This window comes from Tiliqua scincoides, chromosome 4 (assembly GCF_035046505.1).
Source record: "Tiliqua scincoides isolate rTilSci1 chromosome 4, rTilSci1.hap2, whole genome shotgun sequence".
NCBI lineage: Eukaryota > Metazoa > Chordata > Lepidosauria > Squamata > Scincidae > Tiliqua > Tiliqua scincoides.
Window position 1 is genome coordinate 114,778,745 of NC_089824.1, and position 13,353 is coordinate 114,792,097.

General features: G+C 41.4%; 1 protein-coding gene across 1 annotated transcript in view; it reads left to right on the forward strand.

Moving 5' to 3' along the window:
- The window catches only part of QSOX1 (quiescin sulfhydryl oxidase 1), a 94,297-nt gene extending 82,835 nt beyond the window's left edge, over nt 1-11,462 (forward strand). The window contains exons 11-12 of the mRNA XM_066625883.1: nt 1,344-1,520; nt 5,640-11,462. Of these exons, the coding sequence (XP_066481980.1) occupies nt 1,344-1,520; nt 5,640-6,460 (998 nt within the window). The 3' untranslated portion in view covers nt 6,461-11,462. The remainder of the gene's footprint in view (nt 1-1,343; nt 1,521-5,639) is intronic.
- The last annotated feature ends 1,891 nt before the right edge of the window (nt 11,463-13,353 follow it).

The window sequence follows — 13,353 nt, forward strand, 5'->3', positions numbered from 1 at the left end:
GTGTAGGTATTTCTCCATTATGATCTCCCATGCTGCTTTCATATTGCTGGCATTGTCAGTCAGCAAAGCAAATACTTTACCACTCCCAATTTTCTGTAGGACTTCACATGTTTTACAGCTGATATACTCTGCAGTATCTCTGTTCTCTCCTGTTTCAATGCTTTTGTAAAAAGCTGGTTGAGGTTTTATAACAAAATTTATAATTCCTTCTCCTTTCACATTGTCCATCCAGCAGTGCAAGACAAAGTGCTTCATTAATTTTTCCTTGCACAGATTTCATTACACGTTCATATTCCAACTCCTAAAGAGGCTTGCTCAAAGAATGTCTGCTGGGCAAATGGGTCTTAATAATTTCAGAGCTTCCTGCCAGTATGAATTTTCAGTTACTGAAAATGGTGTTCCAGAAGAATATATTGCTCTTGCAAGAGTTTGATCCATTTTTTCCTGATCTTCAGGTGTCATCTTGTCTACAGTCACTGAATAATTTTTGGATGCAGCTGTCTTCGGTATCTGTTTACTTGAAGATGCTGCTGATGGGACAACACTTTGTGTTGCTGCTGATGTTACAGATGGAGTAGAAAGAGGACTTCTTGAACGAGAAAGTTGAGAAAAACTATGTGCATATTCATCATTGTGGTCCTCTTCACTTAGATCTATGAAGGATTTTTTAATATCTACAGGACACTTGTTACATACAAGAATGTGTTTTGTCATCCTGGCAGCATTTGGAAATGCATATTTCTTCTGAAAATATTTGCAAATCACATTTTTCTTCTCAGAAGAACTTGTCATGTGAAAATGCCTTCATATGCTAGATGTTGGTCTCACCATTTTCGCTAGGGGAGTAGGAAAGAAAAATAATTTAATGGCCAGTTTGCAAGAAGACACTAATCTATGGTTGTGGGTGGGGGAAGTAAAGAACCAGATTAGTAGTAATTAAATTATTATTTACACAAAGGTTATAAAGTTAAACTAATGTAGCTAGTTTTCTGGAATCAGATAAATGTAAACTCTTACCTTTTTAAATTACTGTAGATATTCACCTATAGTACATAAAATTTTTGCCAAGTAATCAAGCTCCAGTTATCACTTCACCTTATCTTAGGGTCAATCAGAGGGCAGAGCTTTTCAACTCTGAAAAGTTTCTTGCTCAATCCGGTAATTACCTCAATGAGTAAAGTTTATGTGAATGTGCCCTGTGGTCTCTTGCTGTTCTTATATGATGACTACAAAATAGCTGTACTTTGTGGGAGAGAATGCAGTTATGGCTGAACTTTTTTTTATTCATTTGTTGCTCTCATTTTAACAGGCCTGCCAATTCTTTCTGTCCTATCTCTCTACAGCACCATCAGAAGTCCTTCCTACCATGAGAGCTTATGTTCGGTACTTCTTTGGTTGCCGGGAGTGTGCAGACCACTTTGAAGGCATGGCAGCAGAGTCCATGAACAAAGTGAAGAACAAAGATGAGGCTATACTCTGGCTGTGGTCAAGGCATAACAGAGTCAATGCTCGCTTGGCAGGTAAAGGACCCCATTGCTGATGGAATGTAGGTTGGCTGCCTGCTATTGGTAGTTGTTGGCTAACAAATGACTTCCATTTGCTCTGGTCATTCTGGTGCACTTGCTGAGAAGGCGAGAGATGTGGCCTTCTGAAAATGTAGCCTGTTGCATCTTAGGTGGAGTGCAATGGCTGCTTACTCACTGCTTCATATAACTATATGATCTGCCCAATCATGTGGGCAGAAGATTAGAGCATAGAAAACTGCCTTGTACCAAGTCAGATTCTTGGTCCATCTAGCTCAGTATCCTCTGCACAGACTAGCACTTCAGGGTTTCAGGCAAAGTTCTTCCCTGTCCAAGATTGAACATATGTGATCCGGGGTGAAATGGGAGCTGCTATGGAGGATGATGCAGCTTGATACTCAAAGCAACAGTTAAATCTGGCATTGGAGCAGACAGAAGTCCTTTAAGAATTACTGGGCCTGAATCACCTCTCTGCTTCTTTGATGAAAGTTTGTCCTCTTTTATCAAATCAGGATCTTATATTGTAGATAGTTCATGACTCATGTAGTCTTAAACTGAAAAGCATGCCAAGTGTTGCCCTCAATAATTGATGTTTTCACCATCACCAAACCCAGTGGGGCAAAAACCAATGGGTGCAAGAGAAACTGATTAGCAAGCGGACATCCAGATTTTCCAATGCATTTTGAACCTAAAAATTATTCAGCACTGGAACAAAATCAGACTTTTTTCTGGTTAAATTTAATCTGCTGCAGATTAAATAGACTGTGTCAAACAGTTGCACAATTATAAATTCCATTCAGGTTTCTTGAATTACAGAAAAACGTTTTGTACTAAATTTGACTAGTAGTTTTTCTGTACTTGGAAAACCTGAATGAAATTAGTGTGAGTCCAGTCCTATCCATATTTCCAGTGCTAATGCAACTGAGGCATTTGCTGCATCCTGCAGTGGGCAATCATGGAAGTCTCAAGGTAAAGGAATGTTTGTTCCCTTATCCTGGGACTGCATTGTAGCTGCACCTGTAAACTGTAAAGTTGGATAGGATTGGGCCCTGAGTAGCTTTTCCCTGAGGAAGAACACTTACGTTCAAAACACATTGGGAAATTTGGGTTCCAGCCTGCTTAATAAACCTTTGGAGATGTAGGTTTTGCATTCTCTTTGTTCTGTTGTGTGATGTGCCCCCCTTTCTGATTGCAGCTGTAATGGTTATAACTACCAGCTTTGCTCAGTGAGGTTCTTTGCTGCAGTTCTTATGAAAGTGGACTGTGCCTTGGTCTTGTGCAATAAGGGACACTTTTTCTTTATATTTAAGAAATGTATATCTCATTTTTGACCCAGAATTGGTTCATACAAATTAAAAGCAGAACTGTTATCTACAAAATCAGTAAACAATTCAAAATAAAAGTGGGCCAAGTTCCTGATACAGGATGCTGCAGCTTTTCCTATACCTGCAGTCAATGGCTGAGTAAGGGAAAAGTGTTCTGAATTAAGCTAATTTCCCATCATAAATGGAAGTGAATGGCCTGAATATTTCACTGAATATTTTGCTATATCATGTTTTAATAGTAGCTAATAGTTAACCCCTGTGGTACACAAAAGCTCCGTTGTGAGACAGGGAGAGGGGGGCCAACTGCAGGCTCTTGACATTCAAGAACAAACAGCTGGTGGTGTTGAGCCAGAGATGTAGCTACTAAATCTTATCCGTCTTTCCCGCAGGGGGCTTCTAAACGCGTGCCCTGGGAGGACCCTCCTCCCGAGACAGCTTTCCAAATGCTTGGTTTCTTGCACACAGATGCAGTCTCTTGTTCCACGGGCCTGTTGTCTCTGACACAGGGAGGAGTAGATGACTAGTTGACAGATGATTGTGGGAGTGGGGAGGGGCTCGTTGGCCTAGCCAAGGAATCAAAAGAATTATTTCCACTGGGGAGAGCAAATTCCCTTCTTCCCCATTTCAGGGGCATAATCTCCCTTTTTCTGTGGCATTTATTTCAACATCATTTGAAGTTTTTAATGTAATTTTTTTCTGAAACCACTTATTCCCTCTAGCACAGTGTGGGCAAACTATTTATACATGCTAAACATTTTAAACATGCTAAATCCTCATCAGAATTTCATCAGCAAGAATTATGTAGGCCAATTTCCTGAATGCTGAAACTGTCAACAGTGGCCTAGGAATGTTGACAACCACTCACGCATCTGTCTGTAAATACAGAGATAGAGCAGTGCATGTGGATAGTCAGCAAATGGTCATTGTCAACATTCACTATTACTTGGGCACCATCATTTCAGACATTCACCAGTTGAATGCAAGACTGTAAGCATTCCCTTGTGATTGTCAGCAGGTTCCGCTTTTGATCATAATGGCCAAGCGTGCATAAATACATATAAAACATACCACATCCACACATTTTAGCTAAATTTCCACTTGATTCAGCAAATGGGTAGCAGGTGGATAGAATGCCCACCCTTGCCCCTTGCTAGTGTGCTTTCGGCAGTGTTTAATCTGCGCTAGTTATTATGGTGCTGACTCTGTATAACGGGAAATACCTCAAAGGCTGTTGACCTCTATATATTGAATGTTTGGGAACAAAGAACAAGGGTTGCCCTTCTCCTTCGTGTGGTGTCCTTGTGAGTTTTCAAAGGCATCTGGCTGACCTTTTTTGAGCTTGATGGACCTTGAACTAATCAAACAAGGGCAAGACAGCTCTTGTACAATAAAGGCAGAACTCTTTTACTTTCTATAGTTGGCAGTGGTGAAGCCAAGCTCCTGCGTATAGATTGAATCACAGCCAATGTATTCTCATTTGCTCTATAAGTTTTATATGCAACATTGTTTTAAGAAAGCTGAGCTTAAGGCTGTGCTTTTTCCCCCCAGGGAAAGCCTAATGGCATGACATTAGGCAGGAGGTCTATAAATATAACGGTATATTAATACCTAGTTGTTGTTGTTGTTAAATTTAAAAAAAATTGCTATCATCCTTGATGCCCTTGGGGCAGAATGACTAACCAACGGCATATAACAGTTGGAATATTTGGCATTTTCCATGCAATGCTCTGGTTCAAATCCATCAGAGAGCCAAGACACTTACTGGATGGTGTTGGGTGAGCTGGCATCTCTCAGCCTTCTTTCAGAGGGTTGTAGCAAGGAGAAATGCAATAAAAATTGTAAAGCACTCTTTATTCTGGAAAGAGCTACAGGACCACTTCTGCTGTGGAAATATTCTCTTTACTAAGTACTACAGATAACAATTACAACACTGTGAAACCACTGATTAGTCTGATACTGCATACCTTTTCATCCTTTAAAAAAATTCTTTAAATTTTTAAATTTCAATTCTTTAATTTTTTAAAATTGTCTTTTAATTGTAGACCAGTTTGAGCATTGTTTCATGGGATAGCAGTGTAAATGTTTTGTAGACTTTTTCATATTGGGTGCTCACATTATTGCAGAACCCTTGATGGCTCATCAAAGTATGAACAAATGTATTCCATAAATATTGCCGGACCATCCTCTTTGGACTCCCTTTTAGTTTCTAAAAATTAGTTCGAATTAGGCAATTTAAGCTCACAACCATTATAAAGGTCCCAATCAGGCTATACTTATATGCTAGCTAGTCTTGCACAATAACTCTAGCCTCCATACAAGGCCAACCCATATCGAAAGATGTATCCAGGCAGCTCATTGGGGCCCTGATCCACCAGAATTTGGATCCTTTTAAAAGTATGTAATGGCAGAAAAGAAGCGCAGCAAAATAAGACACTAGATAGATTCTGTTGGAAGATTTCATTTTCTTAATACATCTGAGATTTTGAAGGATCTGATGTTCAACAGCCAACTGATTGCTGTTGAACATCACTTGTCTATGTAGCACACTAGTCAGCAACTAGATTGGGCAATCTCAAACACTGTGCCAATAGTCCAACAGAACCATCAATACCTCTAAAACCATCCTGAGAACAAGCTGATGGCATTCCTCAGGCCAAATTTTGCCTGTGGGCCATCTGTAGCTGATTCTCAATGAAGCATATTAAAATCTGCACAGAGTATTGCATAAGAACATTCTTTGGGATTCATGATGGCAATATCCTGAATTTCACTTTGGGTTTTCTTTGTCCAGGTACTTCAAGTGATGACCCCAAATTTCCCAAGATCCAATGGCCTCCCCAAGACTTGTGTTGGTCATGCCAATTAACCATCAATGGGAGGCGCATGTGGGATGAGAGAGCCATTTTGCGGTTCTTCAAATTTCATTTCTCCAGACTTTCCCTGGATTTCTTGAAGCCTGAGAGGAATAATCGGGTCAGAAATGGTCGAGATGTCGTGGATAGAGACCATCAAACTGAGGGGAAGCTGGAGAGAGGAGAGAATGGCCAAGGAGTCGAAGAGGAGTTTGAGGAAAACAAGAGGACAGAGAAGTTGGAGAATGGGAGAGTAGAGAAACCTGGTTTGGAGAGAGGAGGTTCTCAAGAGCTGCGTAGGCCAAGTATTATCAAGATGAGCACAAAGACAAAAGAGCTGGAGGAAGATATTGTTGATTTGGATATCTTCAGTGAGCAGCACTACAGGAGCAAGGCCTTGAAGGTGGCAGGCCAGGCCAACAGCAGGCTACGGCGGAATAGGAGGGAAATTGGCATGGTGCTGATGGAAGATGAGGGCCTCCAGGCTTTTGATTATGATGCAGCCTGGGAGCATCTAAGGCATAAGGAATTTGGAACCCAGCAGCTAATTGGTGCCATGAAGGAGGGTGAAAAGGAGAATGTGCTCTCCCTCAGAAGGAACCAGTGGTTCCACATATTAGGCGTTGGCTTTTCCCAGTTAGATGTCAGCTTGTGCATTGCCTTGTATTTTCTCTCCTCCATGTGTCTGTTGGGCATGTACACCTTCTTCCGCATGCGCATGAGGTACCGTAAGGGCCACCCAGGCTACCCATTAGCCTAAGAGAGGGTGCAGCAGCCAGTGGGTAAGGAAAATGAAAGATCCTGTCTGGTTTGGTAACTTTTCCACTGACAAATCATACTCTAATTACAGATTCTCAAATACAAAACTATACACACATCCTGTGGGGGGTACTTGGTAGCATTATTCATCACTTAGCCCTTTGGAGAAAAATGGAGATTAAGGGAGAGATACTTGGATTCACGCTTTTATGTGTAAAGGGAAGAGTGATAAAAGAGCCCTGCATTTTTCACAGCAGTCAGCACGTGAGTATTTTGCATTGGTGTATCTGTACTGGTGTACTAATGGAGACACTTACTTTAGTGTTGACAGGGGAATGGGTTTATGTTTCAGACCATATGCTGATAGTTCCTTTTGATTCTCTGGGTTGCTAAAGTACTCTTAAAATGTTTTGGCCTCTTCTTAGCTGGAAGCATTCTGATCCCACTAGGCAAACATAGCATAAACATCCCTTAGAGAATTGAAGTGTAATGTGGTTCTTATAGACACTTTACTGAGACCAATTTGGGAACAGCAGCAAAACTTCTATTTTAAAATCTTAATCAGAGAGCTCTGTTTGAAGCATTTAAAAACTGATTTCCAGGTTAAAGAATCCATGTAGTGTTGGACTTTGTGGGTGCAAGGCTGATTTGTGTCAGTTACACTGAAGTATTTCTGTGCCCTTTTCTGTCATGGGGAAGGGAGACTTTATCTCAGTCTGGCCAGTCTCTGTTTCTTGTACCTAGATAGAGAAGCTCAGTCTGACTGGTCATTGGGAGATGCCTTGATCTGTGTTTACTAAACTTGGACTCAGAAACTTCTGAGCCATTGTGAAACTACCTTCAATAAAGCCAGTGTGTGTGATGCTGCTGTGTTTGCAGCTGATGTTAAAAAAAAAATTGATTAGAACTCTTCCCCCCCCCCCATTGCTGTAAAGTAGTTATTTTGTGTGAAGAATAAGGGCCAGCCTGCAGCAGAGGTGCCACAAATGGCACAGGCAAGCAGAGTTTGCGTCACCTTTGTTCAGATCTTTCTTGGGGCCCAGTTATAACATAGTTGGGCTTACATGCCTTGCCTACCTCTCTCAGCCTACACATCTTTCCCCATAGATCAATAGACTAAAGGCAAAATAACCCCAAGATATGGACAAGGGGTGGGTGTGTGTGTCTGTGTGTGTGTGTACACCTATACTGTAGTGCATCTTTCAGTGGCCCTATAGATCTGAGTTGTGGCACACCATTGTTGTCAAGAAATAGAGATTGCTAAGGATATCAACAAGCCAGAAGGAAGGAAAACTCTCCTAAGTGTTAGAACTTTATAACACCCCCCCAAAAGCCCCCATTGTCAAAAGGCACCTTCTTTCATTAGTGCCACCTTACTAGCAGTTCCTACCAGAATCACATCTCCTTTCCACAAAGCCCTGTCCTCTCTGCAATCCCAGCTTTTCCCTCTCCCAGGTGTACCTTCAGCTAGACAACTTGTCTACTAGTTGCTTGGCTTCGCTTCACCTTTCCAGTCAAGCTCATGACAGAAATTTCCATCTTTACTACTGTTACCATCACCTTGTAGTCTCCTATAGTTGTGTCATTAAGAGAGAATAGGTGAGATTTGGGACTGTTCTCTGTTCTAGAATTATAAGGAGGGGATAATGGCACTTGGCTATTTAGACCCTGGTTGATTATCCCTGGTTTCTTAGAGTGGATCATTATTTGTATGTCTGTGTTCAACCTGAAAGAGTAGTAAGGACTTTATCAGGTAGACCAACCATGGACAAGTTTCTTGAGTGCAAGTTCTGATCCTTCCTTTCCAAGAACTGATGAGCAACTTCAGTGGAGAGAAAAAACAGAGCAAGGTCTCAACTTAAAAAATGAAATGGCTGCTGCCAAAGATCTGGTCCATAGAAATGGCACCTCAAGAGCAAAGGTAAGGAGTAGTGGGCCTGTCTGTCTCCATTAAGGGAATGAGGTTTACATGAGGTTGGAAGGGCAGGACTGATATTAGTAGAGTCATCCCTGCAATGACTTGCTTTCAAAGAAAATGTGGCAAATCTCTACTTTTAGCAAAAAGCTAACTGTTAAGAAATTGGTCATGATTGTAATCAAGAAAAGTAAAACTGGGGATTGTGTATGAAGTAGATGTTAAGTTGCTTTTCTCAAAGAATTGCTACATATCATCTTCTGTTTTATTCCCTCCTCCTCTCATGTCCCTTTAACTTCATATATCTCTGCTTCCCTTTGCAAGTTAAAGTGCTCATTTTAACATAAGTGCCTTATATGCTGTCCTCCTCCTAACAGCAGCCCAGTTAAGCCATTTCTGCCCAACATTGCATATATGCAACAGGGTCCAAATATGTACCCCTGCGGGCCTGGCAAAAATGGGCTAATTAGGCTAGTATAATAGCTAGTATAAAAGCATGACTGGTGAACTGGAAGTTTGCATAGGTCAAATATCACCTCTGTCAAGAACTCATCAGATGGCCTTAGACAAGCCATATTCACTCAATCCCCCCTCTATAACAAGGGAATAATAACTCTGGCCTACCTTACAAAGTGATTAAAAGGGTTATTGAGATTATATATGTTTGACCGCTTGAAATCTGCTATATAAAAATGTATTACTATTATCTCAACCCACATCTTTATCAAGATGTATCTAGATAAGTTCAGTGTTGAGGGAGGTGCTTCCCATTACATTTCTCCCCAGCACAATTCCTGCCCTAAAAATTGTGGGAAAAATGTTGGGAACTTCATTCAGCCCTATTATGTTCAGCCATGGCTTTGGAATTCATTTGGGGAAAAGATGAGGGAGTATTTGTCAATATCCTGACAAATGTCTGAAGGGAACAAGTATCACTAGTTTATCCCTATTCATCACTTATTTCCGCAGCAATTCAAAGGTTTTCAGTGGTTTGGTTTCCATGTTGTTTAAAACATGGCTAGCCAATGTCTGTTCTGCATGCTTGTTCTGGGCTTTAGTGTGAGGGCCTGAAAAATATAGTTCTGTAAGATCCGATGGTATCTTTGATTGGAGGTGGAGCAAAGAACTAATATATTACCTGAAAACTACCCTGAAGAGGCTGGATAGCCCTTTTGAGGGTTTCTTTGCCTTTCCATAATGTGCCTAAGATAGCAAAACATTTTTCAAGTTGGTCATCCCTTGTGTAAATTGTAAGCTTGCTGTATAACGGCTTTTAAATTAACTACATGTGTAACTACAGGCTCGACACCCTGTTAGCACTAAGCACCTGTAATAATTCAACTCTCAGCAGGCAACATGTAGCACAGACCAGCTTCTTGTACAAAGAAGCAATTTCTGTTGTGTTTTTGAAACACAGCTGCATTAATGTCCAAAGTGGATTATTTTTTCTGGTCTATGGACTGCTGTTAAAACAAAAGTTTAGGTAGTTTATGGACTCTCAAGGCCAAGAGTACCTTTCTTTAAAGGTTTGCGTGAGTGCTCAAGTTCTGAGATTTTAAAAGGGCCTGAAGTTTCCTTTCTGACAGTGTTTGTCTGTCTGGGTATGCCCAGACCCTCTGATTAAAAACAAATAATGTTACAAGTGTCTTGTTTCTCTCTTCTCTCTTCATGTCTGTTACAGCAGCTGTAGATTGTTTAGTATTAACCAATATGGCAGGTGGAGGGGAAGTTAAAGACCATTTTAAAAAAATGTCAGCCCTTCTCTGGCATCATTAGCGAGAGGAAAGGAGCATGGCATGAACAGCAAGTGCCTTTTAGCCTGATGTTCCTAGTAGTTAGGACAGGGATGGCCAACTTCTATATTTTCAAGGGGCTGTTGTGTTCTTCAGATAATGGTTCAGAGACTGGATGTGCTACATAAACTGACTTGCTTGGGTGCTGTAATGAAGGCGGCACCCTGTAGCCGTAACTGGGGCATCGCAATAAGAGCGTGAACATTTGAGCATTTAATTACAAACAAAATAAACAGAATTAATAAAGTATGGGCTTGCTTCCATTACCTTCTACTTGAAACTTTTTTTTTACTTCATGAGTGAAACTATGGACCACATAGATGATTACAGCCACCAGAAGTCAGATCCAGCCTTTGGGCTGCCAGTTGGCCACACTGAGTGAGGATGTTGATGCCCTTTTGGCCACTCACAATGAAGACATAACTAATAAGAAACTAGTTCATGAAGTCAGGTCTATTTTCTCACATCATTCCTGTCTGTGGGGCACTCTCCCCCTTGGCAAGTTCTACCCTTCCTTTGCTAGTGTTACACCACATGAGAGGAACTTTCTGCCACATAGATGAGCCCTGCTGGTAGTTTCTTCCTCATGACATAGTTGCATTTGACCTCTATAATAAAATGGGACAATGGAGAACCCCTGTCCCAATAAAAATCTGATTTTTATTGGAGCTGCAGTCTGAACTGGGGGAGGGCAAGAAGGTGTTGTGCACAGTATAAACTGTAGTGACCTAACAAGACACCAGTTCGATTGATGCCCCTATAAGTGTATGTGGTTTCCGGAATCCCTGTTTTTCCAACAGTCTACGTTGAGGCTGCTGTGAAAGAGACTGTTCCATCTGATCATACTAATATGTGTGTTTTGGTAATTATTCTTTACTCTCTTGCCTCTCTGCCCCCAGACATGGAGATATTTTGATAATGAGGCAGTGGAGAAACCATTTCTTTAAAGAACAAAACTTTTAAAATTTGCTTTCATTTTTAAACTCATTCATGAGTTTGAGGACTTAGTCCTATCTAACTTTCTAGCACTGTTGCAACCGCAGCGCAGTCTTAAGGAAACAAATGTTGAGGAGGCCTCCTTAATAGTCCCTCCACTGCAGGATGCAGTGTACACCCTGTTGGCATGGCTGCATCAGTGCTAGAAAGTTGGATAGGATTCGGCCCTGATAATCTTCCTTTCCTTTGTGTTTCTCCACTGCAGCTGAACAGTAATGATTGAAGGAGCTCCTGATCTTATGCTATTGCTATCTCTCTGTGCTAGTGAAATAAATTTATTTTTGCTAATAAATACTTGTGTGGGTCTGACAAATGTTTTTGTTTTAATTTTTTGAGGGATGTAACACATTGCAGAGGCTGGTGGGGGGAAGCTAAGGCTAGTGGGGAGAAGGTAAAGCACATCAGTCTATGATGTGACCAAGAACTTATGCACAACATAATCTATTGAATATTCACAATAACTTTGCTCAGCTGAAGGAAAAATGGTGGTCCTTTATGTATTTATGTAATTACCCTTATCAGGATTGAGGTTACTCAGTGCCAAAAAAGAAATATAAAAAAGCGGCTCTCAAGCAATTAATTTTGCACCAAGTAGAGCTCAGTTCTGCAGCTAGTCTAACTTAAGTAAATTTGCATCATTTGCAATGTATATAATCTGTTCTGGCTCTACTAGTCACGCAAGAGGGGCAAGGAGCTAGACTGACACAATCCTCCCTGTTGCAATGCAACGCTACTTGGGAAGCACCCAGGGTTTAGAACCTTTGTGCCTGAGTGAGAGTGCCAAAAGCAGAAGCACTCTGAGCGTTTGAAAGTTAGAACTAGAGCAGTAAGAAGTCAGAGCAATGAGAGACACAACAAACATTCAGAGGGTTGAGAGCAGGGAGAGCTGAGCCGGAAGTAGGACGGTCTGAGATTGAGAGAGAAGTCCGCTGTCCCGGCTAGCTTCCTCAGACTTTTTATTCATTCTTCAAACACATGATGACACTAGAGAAAATTATTGAAGGTTACTGAAATCTGCACTGCTAAGAAACCTGCTGGCTCTGGCTTGACCGCAATACACATTCCTAGATATGCACTTTTTCATAACATCCTTTGTTTACAGGCTCTGGAGCTTCAGACTCAGCAACTGGCCCACTCTGGCATGCCTGGGGGGGGGGGGGAAACCAGGAAGTTTGCTTGCCGGCCTACCATGTTACCAAGGCTAAGCTCAGCGCCTGTGTAGATAACCACTACACCTCCCCTCCAACAATTCACTATCTTGGGGCCAAACAAGGTGGGAAGAGGGCATTTGTGTGTATTTATGCACATGTTTGCTGTGTTGCGCATTAAAGCATGTCAAGTTATTGTGAGGGGTTTTTGCCTCTTCAGCAGTGTACAGTTGAGAGAAGTTGATCCCATCCTTTTACTCATGCAGAAAGGTTTTTCACTCTAGTTTTTGTTTGCTGAACTACAAGAAATGTGCTTCAGGCAAGAAGGGTGGAGAGGCTTTTCAGACGAGCTTTTCAGACCCACATGTTCTTTTCGTGTGGAGAAAGAGTTTTATATGTGAGTAAGATAGTCACATGCATAAATATATGCAACTAACCCATCATGTGTAGTTGGACCCTTTATTCAGCCACTCTCTTAACTCTCACTAGACACTGCCCATGTTTTTCAAATATATCCAGAAATTTGCTTTAAAAAAACCTTACTGTAAACCTTACTGTAAATGGGAGATGTTGCCCGCTTCCTGGGAGATGTTGCCCGCTTTAGGTAGAATGTTAGCCAGGCTAGTTATTCTACTCTATACAATTGATCTATACTTTTAGAAAACACACTATAGACCAACTATCTGCACACAGCAGAATCAATGTGTTACAGCTTTGCCTGGGCTTGTGATACAGCAGGGAGTTTGGGTCTCTAGGGGGAGGGATGACTTTGGATAAATTATACACATGCAGTCTTGCAGGCGGCAGCACATAAAATAGTTTCTGACATTGTGCTCAAGTAGCTGGCATACTAGTAATGCCCACATTCAAATGTACACAACACGTTAAAGTAATTGTAGGACAATCTTATCCATCTTTCCAGCACCGGCTCAACTGCAATGCAGCCCCTAGACAAGAGAACAAAGGTACCCTTGCCTGGTAGAGGTCTCCATTGCTATCTTCCCACCACAGGATGCAGCACACACACCCCATTGGTACAGGT